General features: G+C 41.3%; 1 protein-coding gene across 13 annotated transcripts in view; it reads right to left on the bottom strand.

The window, feature by feature from the left end:
- Positions 1–559: 559 nt before the first annotated feature.
- The window catches only part of klc1b (kinesin light chain 1b), a 38,197-nt gene continuing 20,775 nt past the window's right edge, over positions 560–17,981 (bottom strand). For 5 of the 13 annotated variants that reach the window (XM_048269599.1, XM_048269598.1, XM_048269601.1 and 2 more), the window contains exons 9-17: positions 17,653–17,752; positions 16,233–16,285; positions 15,428–15,507; positions 15,174–15,282; positions 14,664–14,672; positions 13,874–14,032; positions 4,321–4,445; positions 4,103–4,160; positions 560–3,622 (exon numbers count right to left, since the gene is read on the bottom strand). In XM_048269599.1, coding sequence (XP_048125556.1) covers positions 3,545–3,622; positions 4,103–4,160; positions 4,321–4,445; positions 13,874–14,032; positions 14,664–14,672; positions 15,174–15,282; positions 15,428–15,507; positions 16,233–16,285; positions 17,653–17,752 — 771 coding nt within the window. In that variant the 3' untranslated portion in view covers positions 560–3,544. Of the gene's footprint in view, positions 3,623–4,102; positions 4,161–4,320; positions 4,446–7,506; positions 9,831–13,873; positions 14,033–14,663; positions 14,673–15,173; positions 15,283–15,427; positions 15,508–16,232; positions 16,286–17,652; positions 17,753–17,981 lie in introns of those variants that run through there. The other 8 variants (XM_048269604.1, XM_048269605.1, XM_048269602.1 and 5 more) reach the window with 8 other exon arrangements.

The raw sequence follows: 17,981 nt of genomic DNA, 5'->3' as shown, positions 1-17,981 counted from the left end.
ATGATCAAATCAGTCTATCGGACCAAGAGTATATGACTGGGTATTACATTTCTGGTGAAAATGAACTTGTCTTTTGAGCTGCTTGCAGAATTAGGTTAAAGCCTGTGCACTAATGAAGTCATCTGCTCGAGAATTATGTTCTGCTCCTAAGGGCTCTGAGCAGCTGTTAAGAGTGAATAGAGAAATCAAAGACCATTTCAAGAAGTTTGGGTCTGCCATCAGGATTGCAATTTCAGCTCAGAGTAGGAAGTAGCTGAAGAATAAACTGCATCTATGCACATGGGTAAAAATACATCAAGTAAACCTTTGAAATTAGTTGTTAAACTGAAACCTCTTTTCAGCTGCTCTTGATGCAAACTGAAACTTCCAACCAATTTAAGACACCAAAGGAGCTACTATTGAGTCTGTCACCTAACATATGCACAGTCAAATCCTGTTGTGTTCCACGTTTAATGAGACCACTTTCATGTGTATACTTGGTGTGAACCTGTAAGCGTGTGTTTGTGTAATTGTGTGTGCACAGTTCATGAATTATTCACCAAGGACAAGTACACCCAAATAAAAACGAATAATGAATTATTTATTGGCTTCAAATCACTCTTTTTTTCCATCCAATACAGCACAATCATTACAATTTTTGACACGGAACTGTTAGTGAACTAGGTTGTTAGTGTACTGTATCCAACACCAGTACAGTTCAAAGAGGGAGCAAGAGATGTAATCATTTCGAAAGATATTCCTTACAATCGAGATTAGAGAGAAATGAGTAGGATGCCTTTCATTTTGATGTGACATAGGACGAATAGAGAAAAATAAATGACACAAAAATCCCTGCTGCTTTAGAATACAATTGAATACTCGTACCCAATTTCCTCTTACATCCTATTTGAAATACATGTTATACAAAGTACAGTTTACCCAATAAATCTGCGCATGAAAGTGCTTCTGTCCTGGCAAGAATTCCCTTCCAATGAAAAAAAGAAAAACACACACACACAAAAGAAATTAAATATGTTCACATCATGATATCATTTAAGTGGGAGGTCAGTCACAGTGTATTTCAATTCAAGTGGAGACCAAAATCAACATTACAAAATGACAAAGTACACGACATCAAAAACATTATAGTAGGCTACACTGTGCAAATCTCGACATTCAAAAATCTTGCTGACCCTTAAGCAATGCTTTCAGCTGTGTTTAGTTGCGCCCTGGGACATAGTTGGTAGAGAGGGAGTGGGTGTTCAGCTGAACTGTAATTGATGGATTTTAAATCTTCAAGCCATACATATGACTACAAGAATCACACAACAGACGTGTGTGGGTGGCCCGTAAGAGCAGTCTACACCACTGATACAATCCTCAGTTGGGCTAGTGATTCAAGACACAGCACTGCCATCTAATGCATACCAAAGGAATAGTGATGACACAAATAAAAGAGGCAATAATGGTGTCTGGTTGAATTGTTATTATTATTATTATTCACAAAACTCCAGTGTAAGTGTACACCCTATATGACTACAACAGTACCTTAGAAACAGTATGGTCACAATGCTGTAACGGGAATTGCTACAAAATCTTTTGCATCAAATGTTTTTCTAGTAGTACTTAAGTCTCTAAGTAATGCATTTGTATTGGTGGTAGCAGAGTAAGCACCATGCTTCAGATTGCTGGTGGTGATGAGATGAGATCTGATAGAAGCGGGACTATAAATTAGTTAGTGATGGAAGAAGTGATGGGGAAACCTGCTACTGTGTGTGCATGATATGAACTCTTGCACAGTGAGCTGAGGTGAGATTGTACCTTTTACATGGAACAAGTACAGTCAACATGGAGATGTATGGAGAATAGGCATACACTGCAGGCTTGTGCAAAATTCCAGAATTGAATTGAATATGGGTCTTAAATTCCAATTAAATTCTTGAATTTCACTTGCATTTCAATTGAGGTAGCAAACAGGAAGCAGAATTGCAATTCAAATTGTGCACAACCCTGATACGCTGTAGTGATGGGTCATAATGAGTATGTATGTTGGTGGCTTTCTGCCCAACAAGTGACAGGAGGATGCCATTTGTGCCATATTTGATTAATTAGCATATACATCAAAACAGGACAATGTGGAGTGCCCTTTAAATGCATGTCTGTCTGTTGTCAAGCCATTCTGTCAGATCATGTGAAGATAAAGCTACAGATACAATTTGCATATTAAAGGAGAATTCCGGCGGTTTTTCACATAGATGGACTCTCGAGGTCACAGAGTACTGTTGTTACGAAAACAATCGGTTCTACCTAGCTCGAGTTGCTGCAGCCAACAGCTAGAGCTACCAGGTGCTACATTCTGGGTACATGTTTATTGGCATGCATGGTCTTTGTTGGCATGCATGTAGCAACTTGCCTATGTGAAATGTGAAAAATCCTATGTAAAAATTGCCTTTGTGAAAAATTCTCCTTTAATACAGGCAATAATGCATGGAGCTATTCGATATGGAGATCCTTGTTTACCTCATGTTCGGCTTTCATTTCTTACAAAAATATATATCTTAGAGCCATATAGATGAATTACTGAATTACTGGGCAGAAATGTAACATTTTACAACTGACAATTGAATAAGGCTTAGACCATGCAGGAAACAGAAGAACAAAAAGGTCATCTTCCATCTCTCCCATATTAGCTAGGCACAAGCTATGTGTTTTTGTCATTGGAACCCAAGTAATTCCATGCAACCAAATATCACTGAAAACATCCAGAACGAGCATAAGAAAGCCAGCACTTGTGTTGCCATGGCTACATTTGTGAATTCAGAGAAGCCACAGATAAATATAAACTCACTCTCGTTTGTGCTTCATACTACCGAGAAAATTAAATCTCCAATTGGCATGAGTAGGCAAGGTTAAAGCATTTACCGACAAGTTGCACTTTTCAAAATATCCATAGCATCCAAAACATTACAAGCATTACACTTCTTAACACACACTTCCTAAAATGAAATTGGAGTAAGCGTAAGAGCTAACCCAACAACAACTACAACTAAAATGGCTTAAAATCCAAACACATGGCACAGTGAGCATGAGATCTAACATGAAAAAATAAAAACAAACAGACTAAAAAAACAACAGTACGGTATATTATTAACCCATGAATGCAGCACACTAACCTTTGGGTTATGTAACATTTGGGAATACCAGTATATCATATAAGTCTTCCTAAAATTGTATGCATGTAACATGATACGAGTTCACCAAAGATGGTGGTCTATATAACTACCGGTAAATGTGATTATTGAGTGGGGCTAGTCGAGATGGCAGCATATCAAAAAGCAGCATCCATCATCAATATTTTCCTACAAATGCAATGTATGAGAGTGTGCAATTTCAAAATGGGAGAGGTTTAGTTTAACATCTTCCTGGAATAAAAGCAGAGGCCTTTTGGGGCTCAGTAGACCTGAAAGGGAGAACATGAGCTTGTCTTTGGGGTTATATAGCTGCTCTTGGACACAGGGGAGAGGGCCGACTGCATCCTTGGATGAGGGGGGAGGCCGAGGTCATCTCAGTCCCCGCTGTACAGATCTACTGTGCTGGAGCTCAGGCCTCGCGTGTCCCTCAGCCGTCTGCCTGCTAGACTCTGCTAGAGAGAGAAAAAGGAGACAAGTGTGAGAATGAGATGCTAATGAGGTGTCGGTTCTTTTTTTTTATGCCACCATGTGCCTAGTATAACATCTTGCCTGAATTTCCCCTTGGGGATCAATAAAGTATAAAGTATCTATCTATCTTGCCAATGGACTACAGTCAAAAATTAGCCTGATGGCTAACACTGGCACATTTACAGAAATGTTGATTAATGTGCACTGGTCTTAAATAAATAAATGTTTGTCAGGGAAAGATGTGTAGGTTCTTAAATACTACCAACTGATATCAGACTCATGTTTGATTCAAGAAGCTTGAAGCTTCAAGACGTTTGACATGCTACCACTTTCACGTTAAAGTTTACATTAACGTTGGTTTCATCACATTTCCAAAGAAATGCAAAACCGCTTTAGAACATTCTGGGGTCAAGCGAACTTGATAAAACATTCATCTACGGTAAATACTCTTGTTAGGCAGATACCTGAAAAGGGTCTTCACTGGTCTTGTTCAGGTAATTGAGAGAGGCAGCTCGCTTCATGCTGTGAATAACACAGGGCATTAATCATTACCATTCAAACCACTCATCAGACAAATAACAGACTTCAACTGGGCTTATTGAGATACAAGTATCAATCAAGATCAGCCAGAAGTGGAGTACTGAAATAAGCATGCTGGTGAAGGACAGGTCGCTGGTCTTACTTAGTGCTGCGTGGTTCTGGAGGTGCGTTCCCTTGGAGTTTCTTGACCAGGAGCTCACTGCTGCGCCTGAGAACGTCCCGCAGCTTCCCCAAGGAACCACTGCGCTGCAGCGCTCCGGTGCCATCCTGCACACAAGGTCAAGGGTTACACACCGACATCACCACATCTCTCTCACTCACACACACACACACAAATTCACAAACCCCTCTCATGCACACAGGTCACACACCAACATAACTGCAAAAACACACCAACGTACTGTGCAGCAACTCGAGCTAGACAGCACCATTTGTTTCGTACCAACAGTACTCAGTAACATTGTTGTCCTTTAAGATAATCTCAAACATCTTAGACATGCACACAGATCAAGGACACACTCTGCTTTTGTTGCAGTCCTGATGGATGTGGTATTCTGTTATTCATATTTAATGGCTGGTATTATTTAAACAACTATACACATACATGTGTAGGCTGGTGTATAAACATGCCTTGAGAACATACCCATAGAACGCGAAGATACATACCGGTACATATGCAACATTGATAAGTCTATGTATTGTATGCAGTAATGGAACAGCACAATTTGTTCATATTCAGACCACTTAGTTCAGTCCGCACAGTCAAAACGCAACATCCACATTAAGTACAGTATTCGCAGCCATATGGATCATGGATAGTATAGAGCAGGTCATTTAGGTGTACACTCCATAGATGGGTAGTAAGCTCTCAATAATCTAGCCCCCCCCCACCCAGTTTTCCTATAGCCTTCTGTCAAAGCTCCACTTGAGATTGTAAGTGACCCAATAGATGGAACACATGTCATGGCAATGGAGAGGTAAGAGGATTGTGTGTAGAAAAAAACCCCATTTAGACACTGCTTTGCATAAAAGTGTCTGCTATTTAAATTCATGTCTGTACTTGTGTGTACATTTTATGGATATAATTGTTGGGAGCCCAGTGCTAAGGATGCATCACTGCACCGTTCCCACTAGAGGGCAATCTACACCCACAACAACAGACTATTTTCATAGACAGGACTTCATGTGGTCGACATGGTGATGGACAATTTGGGTAATATTGAATGAGGTTTCAGACTGCAATTAAAATCTACAAATATGTTTTTATATTGTGGTAAATGCTTATCCAGATAAAGAGGTCATTAAGTGTTATAGTTGACACAGACAAAACATCTGTGGTCGGTGGAGCAGGCTGGTGTTTAATACACCGTAATCTGCTTCTTGGGAGGTAATCTGCATTAAATGATGGCATGGAAGAGTTCCCTTAATCAGATTATGTATTAAAACAAATGTAATCTCCCAGCAACACTTTGATTTAGTCTGACTCAATTGCACACATTAATCCTCCAAGTCAAGTTGTTTCTCTGTCTTTCTAACATTGGTTTGATGTTATGGAAACAAACAGTTCATCGACTAATTAAGACTGCAAATATGACATGTTCTATTCAATGTTTAAAATACTCACTGATTTTAAGATATTTAAAATGTCTCCATCTATCTTTTTTGAGAACAGAGAAAGCTCAAATTATGTTTAGACTAAACTGTCTGGGCATAGTATCAAACAGTCTTATATTGTACATTTATTAAGAATAAATGTGACCCAGACAAATCAGACTGTCACTAGGTCAAAGCATTGGTCACAAATGATCCTTATATTGCATGACGAGTCAAATGTTAAGACATGAATTGAACATAAATTGAAAACATGCACAGAATTCAAGCCAAATTCAATATTCCCTGCCATGGATTTCGCTAGCCTTTCTCAATTCCACACTGGAAATCATTGATGAAGATGGTGTAATTTCTGTATGGGAATGATGACAATTATGCTACATGTCCCTATGACCTAAGTGCCCAGTCGAACAAACAGCCAGTCAGCTCCTAGTTTGTACATTTTACATGTATTCATTTAGCTGACACATTTATCCAGAGTCTTACATATGTCAGTTACATTACAAGGGCCATTGTCCCCAGAGCAGGTTCAGGTTACTGCATGCTAGCCAGCTCCTTATCCACTACAATACCACCACTTGTAGACAGTGTACTGTTATGATTATCAATTATGGAAACAGCACAATTATAATCCAAACAAACGTAACATGCACACATCCAAAAGCAGGTGCTGGATAAAAAAAGTGAAATTGTAAAAAATAGGAAGGAATATCCACACACAAGCTCCCCTTCTTTTTGTTTATTAAAGTTACACCAAAAGTTATGTTTTGAGCCTTAAGCTCTTCCATCAGACTTGTGATTTTCCAGACCATCGCTATATTTAAATAGTTCATGAGGTGACATGACAAATCATTCAGAGTAAGACAATATAAAAAAGAATAATTCTATACATAGATGTACACCCTATAAAGGTGCAAACCATTCTAGTACTAATAGTAATAAGTAGTAATTGAATTATTAGTATTTGTATATTTTTTATACCGTCTTACTCTGAATGATTTGTCATGTGACCTCATGAACTATTTAAATATGGTCTCGAAATTCACAAGTCTGATGAAGAGCTTAAGGCTCGAAATATAACTTTTGGTGTAACTTTAATAAACAAAAAGAAGGGGAGCTTGTGTGTGGATATTCCTTCCTATTTTTTAACAGCACAATTATAGCAATCATTTAGCCACTGTAGCATAATTTTAAAACACTGTGCACAACTGTTGCCTGATTTCACTTACAAAACAACACCAGAAATGAGGTATAGGCTGCCATATTCCTTAATGAGAGTATAAAAAGAAAAGGGCTACTGCAATGACCCGGGATGTTTGTTGACCCGGGATGTGTCCTAACTGCATCAGAAAGGACTATACACCTAGTCTAGGTCCTAGGAGATGACCACTAGGTGTCTAGGACTCAAACATCTATGCGGAGTACTGGTTGTCAATTCAAATAACAATCTGGATGAAAACAGGTTCACATGTTGTCCAATTTAGAGTAGGCCTAATGCAATGTGATGTAGTAGAAGCAATGCAATTGTGCATTGCAGTTTGAAAGGATCCCCATAAAACCAAGCACACAGTGCTGTAGGTGTTGGCTACATCAGTGCTCTGAACTGAGACATGGTGAATTCCCTGAACATGTCTGCACTTGTCTTGAAATTGTGATGATGAGTGAGGCAGTAGCAAGACAGACATGTGGCTACAACAAGAACACTCAATCTCATAGAGGCGTTGTCACAAATGAAAACCTTTATTGGAAGAATATCAACAGGTGTTGATGTAACAATTGTCACAATGCATTATGGGGGTAAGGATATAAGCGGATCTACTCACTACGATAGGGCCTATAGAGCTTGTCATAAGAGTCACCACAGCTCTAGAGATGGAAGCTACAGAATATATCAATAAAAGTACAGCTCAATAAATAAATCAGCATTCCACTAACACAACAATACTGTCTATTACAAATACATGTAAGTTTTGTTCGACACGTTTCCTCTTCGTCAAGAGTGTGCTGCTTTTTGGTAACAACGGCTTTATCATGGGTATGCGTGGTAGATGAATGAAAGTAATGCTCTCCAATCGGAAAAGATAATGGTTCAGTCCATTTGTCTTTAGCACTTACCAAATTCATGAACATAATTACACTTAAGCATCATATTGAAAGTATGTTACATTCAGTTAATTCATACACAATGACCATGTAAAACGTTGCTCTTCTTTGAATAGGGAGCTCCCACGCAAGTCTTTCTGGAGTACAGTATTCAACGTTCTCACAAAGCCTCCTTGTTATGACTGAAATATTAGCATGGACTCTCTTTGTCCATCAGCAAACTCATACATTAAACTCAAACTCAAACATGAGAGAGAACTTCTTAAATGTACTGAATGTTGAATCTATTCAAACTGTTATTTTAGTCTAACCTATTCAGTCACCTCCTCCTCCTCCTCCTCCTCCTCCCCCCTCAACTCCCTTTTCCTACCTTCCGGTTTCTCCTCTGGTTGTGTAACGACAAAAGGAGACGTACCTCACCCACTGTGACCCAACAGCACAAAACCACCAGACTCAATAACCAGCGCCCCTGGCTGTGAGAGCTGCTGCTGAGGCTAGCCCAGGGTGCCTTGGGCAATGAGGCGCTTGGCTATTACATGACAGGTCAAAAACATTCCCTTTTCAGAAGGCTACGTGTCAAGAGTGAACAGGATGGTGTGACACCAACCAAGGTAACAGGCGCTAATTGTCAGGACACTTTGTCTTTTTTTTGTTGTTTTTTTTTTCTAGAACTATTAGGGTCACTGATGCCTTTTTTTAGTTTTCATAAAGAGAAAACAAAATGTGGATACTGATTTGGAAATAATAAAAAAAAAATAATGAATAAATACTGTAAACATAAATAGAATATCAAACAATAGCATTAAAACACTACAAAAGAAATGAGTACAAAAATAAAACAAGGACAAAACGTCCCCTCAATTTCAAACAAAACAAAAACAAAATAAAAATGCTCATACCCCAACTTCTTAAGGAGTAATTTAGTGTGGCACATGCACAGTATTTTTTTTTTTTTACTTGTCTTTGACTGTAAGCTCTAAGATTTGATTCAAATAGTATATTTCGGTAAACAATAAAGATATATTTTTGTATTGACACTTAAAAAAACAATAATGAAAAAACAAACAAAAAATGGCGTCATATTGTAGGCACCTACACCTTAAGCTCCAGCCTCCATTTTCATATCATTGCGAACTTCATTAACTGTCGCTGGATATGCAATGCACCAACAGCATCCATATATTCCAGCAACTGACCCATTACAACTTAATTGTTGGGGAAGCAGTCAGCCATACTCAACCAGCATCAATACGCAAATCTAGAACCCACAGCTAAGGCAAACACATGATTGTTAGACTACTCTAAAAGGCTATGGTGTCGTTTCAGTGTTGAGATGAATGGCTCGGCAGACGGGAAGGCTATCAATCTCACAAGGATCTAATTGTGTCCTCTACCTTCACACCCTGGCTGATGCTCACGTAGCCTGACCCCGCTTTATGCTCGCGTTCTAGGGTGAAAGTCAACATCTGTAACAGGTTTGGCGCACATTGGCTACAACTCACACAAGACCACGTTTTAACAGTTTTGAATGAACACAATGAAGAAATGGAGAGGGAGAAAGACAGAGCAAGAGAGAGAGAAAAACAGATAGATAGAGAGAGAGAGAGAGAGAGAATACAGTATAACATTTGGAGAAGTGAGGGTAAAAGGATCAAAAGAGGACATTAGATTGGAGGATGAAAGGAGTGGAGTGCCACAGCAGAGGAGAGAAAAGCACACACACGTCCCAGAAGACCTCAGTGGGCAGCAACGAAGGGGTGGTCTCGCCCGAAGACACCAGGAATGACAGAGGAGCATTTTGTTTCTTTGTTTTTTTCTTTTCTTTCTTTTTTGGTGAATTAACAAAAAAAAAAAAGGGGCAAAAGGGAGGAATTAGATAAATCCTTTGCTAGAACATCGGGGGAAGGACAGAAGGGTTGAGATCTTCATGGCTTATGCCTGATGAAAAGAGTGGAGAGAGAAAGAGAACAAGAGAACGAGAGAGAGAGAGAGAGAGAGAGAGAGAGAGAGAGAGAGAGAGAGAGAGAGAGAGAGACACACACACACACACACACACAAAGACAACACACAGCAAGTTTAGGCTTCTTGATACAATATGTAAAGAGACCTACAGCTTATCAGTTATCACTGCTCTTCAACCCTATATATCAACACTTAGTGCTGTGCTAAGGGGTAACTTAGACTCTTTATAAAGACGTGGGCAAATTGAGAAGGTTCACAGAGATGAGAAGAAAAATGGAGGTGTCCCAACATCTCCATTAAGCTATGCTGAGAGCACAAATATTGAGTGACTCAGCAGGCCGGTGTGTGTGTGTGTGTGTGTGTGTGTGTGTGTGTGTGTGTGACAGAGAGACTTGGCAAGGCTCTGTGTAGTGATAAACTGTAGAAGCTGGCCTCACTAGCTCTGTTTATTAGGATGGACCTGAGAAGAACCAGGCCAGAATTCAGACTTATATGGATATATGAATGTCAGAGTGTGTGTGTGTGTGTGTGTGTACACATGTGTTTGTGTTTTTTGCTTTTTGCTGTGTACCCTTTATGAAAGTATGAGTGATCACCAAAATCTGCCTTACTTTAAATCAACCAATTTTGTAAGTAGCACGATTGTCACAGTACTTTTAGATGTATAGGTCAAACCAATTTGCAATGGTCATGCTCCCAACTATCAGATATGATTCATCATCAGAGCATGAACAAATCTCCTTCAGTTAGATAGATTTCCAATTTCATGCCGTCCTACTCTCTCTAATATATGCAAAATAGAGCCAACATACATTTTATACATTTGCATACATACAGGCATGCATATATTTCCACCACAGGGGAAAATAATACATCTATGGCACATAAATCATATTGAACAGACCCTTGGTTGTAGTCATGCTACTTACATTGTATGTTGTTAAGGCATAATATTAACATGCAGTATGTGGCTTACACTGTATGATTTAGTTGAACCTTCTCAATACCCAGCTAGATTGTACTGTATCTCTTGATGTTTGACTAATGCAATCTGTCCTCATAATGTATTGCTTAGATTTATACATGGCTTCCTCACTATTGGTCAGGTGCCTGACCTCCTTCAGAGGCATGTTTGAACTATCACTAATGTGACAACTACTACAATCTACAGCAACGTCTAGTGATGTCTAGATGTCAAAGACAACAAGGAAGGGGAGAGTATGATTCACACACAGGAGAGGAGGAGAGGGGTCAAATTCATTGGCTGATTGGTTGTCGAGGCAAATCAAACAAAAGAGCTGATGATCGCCAATCACAGGTTAGAAGGAAGCGGAAATGAAAACAAGACAAGAGGTTGCAACAGCAGGTGGTTGATACATGCACTGATCCATGCAAGGCAACGAGGCACGAACATCACAGAGACACAAATCCGTGCAGTGGAGTTCATGACAACACGACACATCACGCCACGCCACGCCACACCACACCACACCACACACTGTCTACATCTCAACTGTATCAATCATAATCTTCTACAAGAATGAGCCATTCTTTGATGCACAAGGCTTTTGACACACCACACTCTGGTGAAGCCACCATTGCCTTCTCTCTCTAGGGAGACGTGGCGACTCATAATGCCAGTGATGTAGGAACAGACTGGGCAACGTAGGGGTCGCCATAACAACAAATAGGTTACCATATGGCAACAAGGGAGAGCCATGCAGAAGGAGGAGGGGAGATGTCGATGGGGAGGGTGGCCTAATATTCAAAGCACACATATACACGGTAAAAGTAAACACAGACAAATTGTTTCAGGCTATGCAGCACTGATAGTGAATTACACTAGAAGCTGGCATTTAAGTTCAAACACAATTTTGGAAATGGTCTAAGTAACAGGGCCCACAAGGCTGATTGTCAGTGGTTTTCACCAGCCAGACACATCCCTTTATTGCATGGCCACAGGGATGCCTTTCAATGTCAAGATCAGAGAGAATATCCTACCCTAACAACATCTGTATCAAGTGTATTTTTCTACAAATATAGAATGACAAAGACATTAACTCCAAAGATGGCCAGTTCATGAATCTCTAAGATGAAATGAAACTGCGATAATCACTGAAACCACTCCTCTACCTCATAATTTTAAAACATTTTACACTCACACTCTGAAGTGCTGGAATGTCCCTGAGATATACTGCTTATTGATCGTGATATACTCCATCTGCCAAAAAGCAGCAGACGGGGATAAATATGGGTAGTTAACATGTAAATAAAACCAATGGAGCGGCCATTTTGGACCATCTGAGGGCGTAATCCATTAAAGGGGAAGCCATTTGGATACTGGATACATCTCCCTACTGATTACAGAGAAGGAGACTATGGATCAGAGCATCCATCAGGTAATTAGTCTACTCCACGGCATGGTGGGTTTATGAAACGGAGCGCGCAGTCGAATGAGGAAGTAGTAGCAGCATAGGTTAATAAGAAATATGAAGATCATTCACAGTAGAAAAGCAAAAAGCAAAAAAAAAAAAAAAAAAAAAAAAAAAAAAACAGGGAACGATAATCAGATAAACTTAAGTTAATGAAATAAACATGTTGATGTTTGCGGTGAGAGGTTCTGGCAAGCCAGCTGAACATGCTTAAATACAGGCACGTGGAAGCAATACACAGACAAACTTCAATTCGGTCTTGTGGCATGCACAAACAAACGATGTGCATGCAAACGCACGCACACAGGGTATCTTGAGCAGGGACACGCATGCACAGAGCACCCGGACTGCAGAATTCTCTCCGTGAGGTTTAGTCACAGTTCACTGGTTGTTCTGGCAGAGAATCATCGGAGTGCTGTTGCTATGCTAGACTGGAGCAACTCATACGCCACCCTCCAGAGAGTCTCTCCATGTCCAAGTCTCTCACCCTTTCAGCTCAGGCTCTGACGGGGGATTAAAGTTTATCACTCCTGATCCACCCAGCTCACATTGTACATCAGGCCCTCCTGTGTGAAGTCTACTCTATGATACGCTGAAGAGAATAATGACAAGAGGTAGATAGCGACAAATCCCAGAGAGCCAGTGAGGGTGAGTCACTTTATGATAATACAAAGGAAGAAGACATGCCGTCCTTGAGAAAATGGTTCCCACTTAATGGCTGCCTAGGCCGCTCTCTCTGGTTTTGTCCGTAAAATCATTTTCCAGAGACAGAAGACTAAGGCGTATGTTAAGCATGGTGATGTATCTCTGGAGGACTATGAATTCTGCAGTACAGGAGCGGTGCAATCAAAAAGCCCAGAGGTGAATTAGTCAAAGCTCTACACATCAACGGCAGTATTATGGAAGCTCTAGCAGCATTACAATGAGTAAAAGAAAACATTCTTGTTCAGCCAAAACACATAACCAGCAGCAAAGCTGGACATAAGAACTACAACAACAACAACAACAAATAGAAAACAACATGAATAAGCCAAGACACTCAATCAGCATTTTGCTTTCATTTGAAAATAAGAGCCGGATGGTACGAGAGCAGGACAGCGGAGTCAAACCAGGTGAGGAGTGGACAATCTGTTTGGTAGGACAGGTGGATGTGTGATGGCACATGTGTGTTAAACAGATTCTCAAACTAAGGTGATTTCCCTGGAGAAATAAATAATAAACTACCACAATTATCTGTAAATCTAAAATCCCATCATCTATCTATGTTCACCAGGGAAATTTAGCCATAAATGTGGGGGTAAGCCTACTTGATATTAAGCATTGTTTGATGAACTACAACTCCTCGGCATTCAACAGGAGAAAGGATGATAAATTGTCTCTAGCTTTTCTGCCTGTGTTCAGATTTCTATTTCTAATGTTGTGTTGCATGAGTGTGTATGTGTGTGTGTGTGTGTGTGTGTGTGTGTGTGATGTGCTGCTCAAGCTCGAGTTTGCATGCTCTGGTTTGACAGCTTGTGTCCTGCTCTGGGGTACCACTGCCCGGTCTCGGAGAGCTGGACAGTCCTGAGGCTGTGAATCAGTACTCACCCCATTCCACTCGATGCCCATACTCACTTCCTGGCCAGTCTCGGAGCCACTGTCGTACTTGACGCTGGACAGGCTCTCGCGGCTGCGTCGGCGCTCACGGTCGCCCTCGCCATCCTTCAGGATCTCCACCACACGTGTCTGGTGGATGGGGTCAATGCCCTGAGACACACACACGCACGCACACACACGCAAATAGAAGCATGAATAAAACGATGTGAGATCATGAGAAAAACCTCACCATTGTAAACACTGTGCATAATATGAATAATAATGAGTGTCAGCTTTGATGAATCAAGAGACAGACGTGTGTGTGTGTGTGTGTGTGTGTGTGTGTGTGTGCTCCACTACAGCAGGCAACTAAACCCCTCTACCAGACACGAGAGACTACAGCACACACAGCTATGATGATGAGAAACAGCACAAAGGATGAGACTACCAAGAAAACTGAGAGTAATGGTCCTAGCACTAGATATGATCTTATGCTCCTACTGTAGAACTAGATATCAGGATTCTAGGAACAAGAACACATACACTTGTGTGAAAATGCTATTGAATCCTGTGCCACTGCAGAGAAAGATCCCATCTATTATACCTACTCGAACAGAAACACAAAGGATAACGGCTACAGGAAAGAGCAGAAATGTGTAGTCATGTGAAGATTAAAAGAAATGGAAGCAACAGAAAAGAAGTAAACAAGTCCTAGCAAAAGAAGTAAACAAGTCCTAGCAAAAGAAGTAAACAAGTCCTAGCAAAAGAAGAAAAGAAGAAATCCAAAGAGACACCGACTTACTGTGTTGCTCTGTGTCCAAAGCAAGGTGAGGGAGAGAAAGAGAGAAAGAGGCAAGAGAAAGGCAGTCACAATAAGATTACAGTGAATCACAGAAACACGTTCATAGATGAAGACAAGTCTGAGCGCGAGCAGAAACCACACTGTGCGCCACATCACTGAGGCCTCGGTAGCAGCCTCATTATTCAACAGAGAGGAGGCTTCGCACAACACAGAGAATGACATGCTGAGGAAAGCAGGGGCTTTGAAGAGGAGGAGACCGAGGGTGGGCTGTCCCAAATCACACACTCCACAGAGTGCATGCGCCTCTGAGGAGGAGATACAGGTGGGCTTTTAGCGATCAAAGACTTGAGTTAAAAAAAAAGAGAGCTGAATTTCAACTGAGCTCATAAATAGCTCAACAGTTTTTTTTTTCACTGCTTGGATTTGTGTATGTTTGTGTGTGTGTATGAGTTAGAAAACGACAGAAATTAAGCAAGAGAGGAAGTATGTTTGTGTGTGTGTGTGTCAGACCTGCTTGCGGGATCTCATGGCACACTCCTCCAGGGTCTCTGCTGCCTCCAATTTGCCCTGCCGGCGGTACAGAGCCCCCAGATTCCTCAGAGTCGTGTTCACAGTAGGACTGTGGGAGAAAAACAATGCACATCTATTATACTGTAGGCACAAACAAACAAACAAACAAACAAACAAACAAACAGCCACACACACACACACACACACACACACACACACACACACACACACAGTGTCAATGCGGTCTGAGGTACCTGTTGACTTTGCAGGCTTTGTACCAGCCCCCGTACTCTCCATAGGGGGTGTTGTCTCTGTGCTTGCTCTTGGGGTCAGTCAAATGGGGAGAGAGGAGAGAGCATGTGATAAGACAACGGAGCTTGAGTTCACTCTGGAAATACTGACACACACACACACACACACAGACACACACACAGACAGACACACACACAGACATGCATAGACACACACACAGACAGACACACACACACAGACACACACAGACACACACACAGACACACACACACACGCCGCACAGACACACAGACATGCATACAGCACACACACAGACATGCATACAGACACACACACAGACATGCATACAGACACACACACACACAGACAGACACACACACACATGCATACACACACACACACATGCATACAGACACACACACACACACAGACAGACACACACACACATGCATACAGACACACACACACACAGACACGCATACAGACACGCACACACACACAGACATGCATACAGACACACACACACATACATACAGACACACACACACACATACAGACAGACACACACACACACATACAGACACACACACAGACACACACACAGACATGCATACAGACACACACACACACACACACAGACATGCATACAGACACACACACACACAGACATGCATACAGACACACACACACACAGACAGACACACACACACACAGCATACAGACACACACACACACAGACATGCATACAGACACACACACACACAGACAGACACACACACACACATACACACACACACAGGTCCTCACCTTGCTCAACTCCTCCCGCTCCTCTGCATGCATCCAGATGGGCTTGTTCTCAGCTGTGAGTAAAAGGAGGACAGTCAGTCAGTCAGTCAGTCTGTTCATATTTCATAGTGAACTATCCCAGAAGGATATGACGCCAGAAGGCCCCACAGGCTGAGCGAAATACACAGCCAGCGCTGTTGAGGCTCACAGTCATACAGTTCAGACAGAGGCGAATGTACACTCACTGCTATTGGCCCTGACATTAGCACACGCACACACACAGTTCTGTACCATGGTACCTAACCTGTGAGTCTGTGACCCATAAAGCCTTGAGAAAACAGATCAAAGGAAGGAACTCCTGCTCCACTGACTGAACAAGTGAGGCCATTTGTGTGTGTGTGTGTACAGAGGGCACTGTGTTGTCTATGGATGTGTGTTGGGTGGTGTTGCATTTTTCTTGTGTTAATAAAATGTGCTGTGTTGGCATCTCCCCGTCAGGCAGTAAATCTATGTGAATGGCTAGCGTTGAACCTCTTCATCTTAGAAGCAATCCTTTTTTTCATGAGTCACAGGGCATAAAATCCATTTGTATGAAAACAAGAATACTATGCGCAGCCTTGTAAATGACAAGATATTCATTTATATTTTACATTAGGGAGGGTGAGTATGAACTAAGAGAAATAAAAGCAAAATGCCAGCACATGTAAGTATACATCCATGAACCATGAAAATGATGAATATCATAATGGAACTCAGACACTATACTGCACAATTAATCAAGCGCACAAGTGGCATGTTGAGGAGCATGGGTTATAAATGGACTCCTCACTCAGTTATTCTTCTGGAGCTGCCTAGTCAGCAGGAACAGAGGAGTTCACAAGTCTAACTGCTGCACCCAATTCTTTCCTCTTTTCAGTGCAATGTGACAAGAGTCCGGTTAAAAAAGGGATTTGAAAGGGGGTGTAAATGGCATAGAAAGCACTTTTCCTGGAAGGTACTCAATGCCTGGAGAGGGTAAAAAAAAAAAAAAAAAAAAAAAAAAACAGTTCACTGAAAAGACCACCTTTATTTTGGCTCTTAGAAAAAAAAAATCTCCAAGTGAGCTGCTCTCTCAGTTTCTTTTTCCTCTCTCTCTCTCCTTTTTCCTCTCTCTCTCTCTTCCTTCCTTTTTTTTCCTCTCCCAGGGCTTCCATGCTGCAGAGAGCAGGCTGGTATTTTTAGAACACAGACCATTTCTTAACCCACTGCCCATCAGTGCTGCTACTACTTCCCTGAGCTTTCGTTGGGGGAGGGGGGTGAAGAGGAGAGGACAAATCAAAACACAAGACAGAGGTACAGCATGTTAGACGGAGATTAGGATATAATGCCTCCTTTCTCTTTCCATTCACTCTCTTTTTTAAAATGCCCACAGAGACATCTGGACGGCAGGTGAGCGTCTTACCATCCACGGATCCAAACTCCTTCTCGTGGGCCCGCGTCAGGATCTCCTTGTACAGGACCTCGGCCTCCTTGTACTTGCCCTGCTTGAGAAAGCATGAGGCCTGGAGAGAGAGAGAGAGAGAGAGAGAGAGAGAGAGAGAACAGGTGAAAATTGACAGAATGAGCAGAAGGAAAAAAAACACATGGAACATTGAGCAAAGGATGAACTCCAGAAAAGGATTGAACAGACAGAATCAAACAGAAGACGCAATGTAAGAACGTCACTAAAGAAGGTATGAAATAGTGAAAAGAAAGCCATAAAATAAAAAAAATAAAAAATAAATAAATAAA

Source organism: Alosa alosa, chromosome 18 (genome assembly GCF_017589495.1).
Source record: "Alosa alosa isolate M-15738 ecotype Scorff River chromosome 18, AALO_Geno_1.1, whole genome shotgun sequence".
NCBI classification, from domain to species: domain Eukaryota; kingdom Metazoa; phylum Chordata; class Actinopteri; order Clupeiformes; family Clupeidae; genus Alosa; species Alosa alosa.
This window is presented reverse-complemented; position numbering and strand designations above follow the sequence as displayed.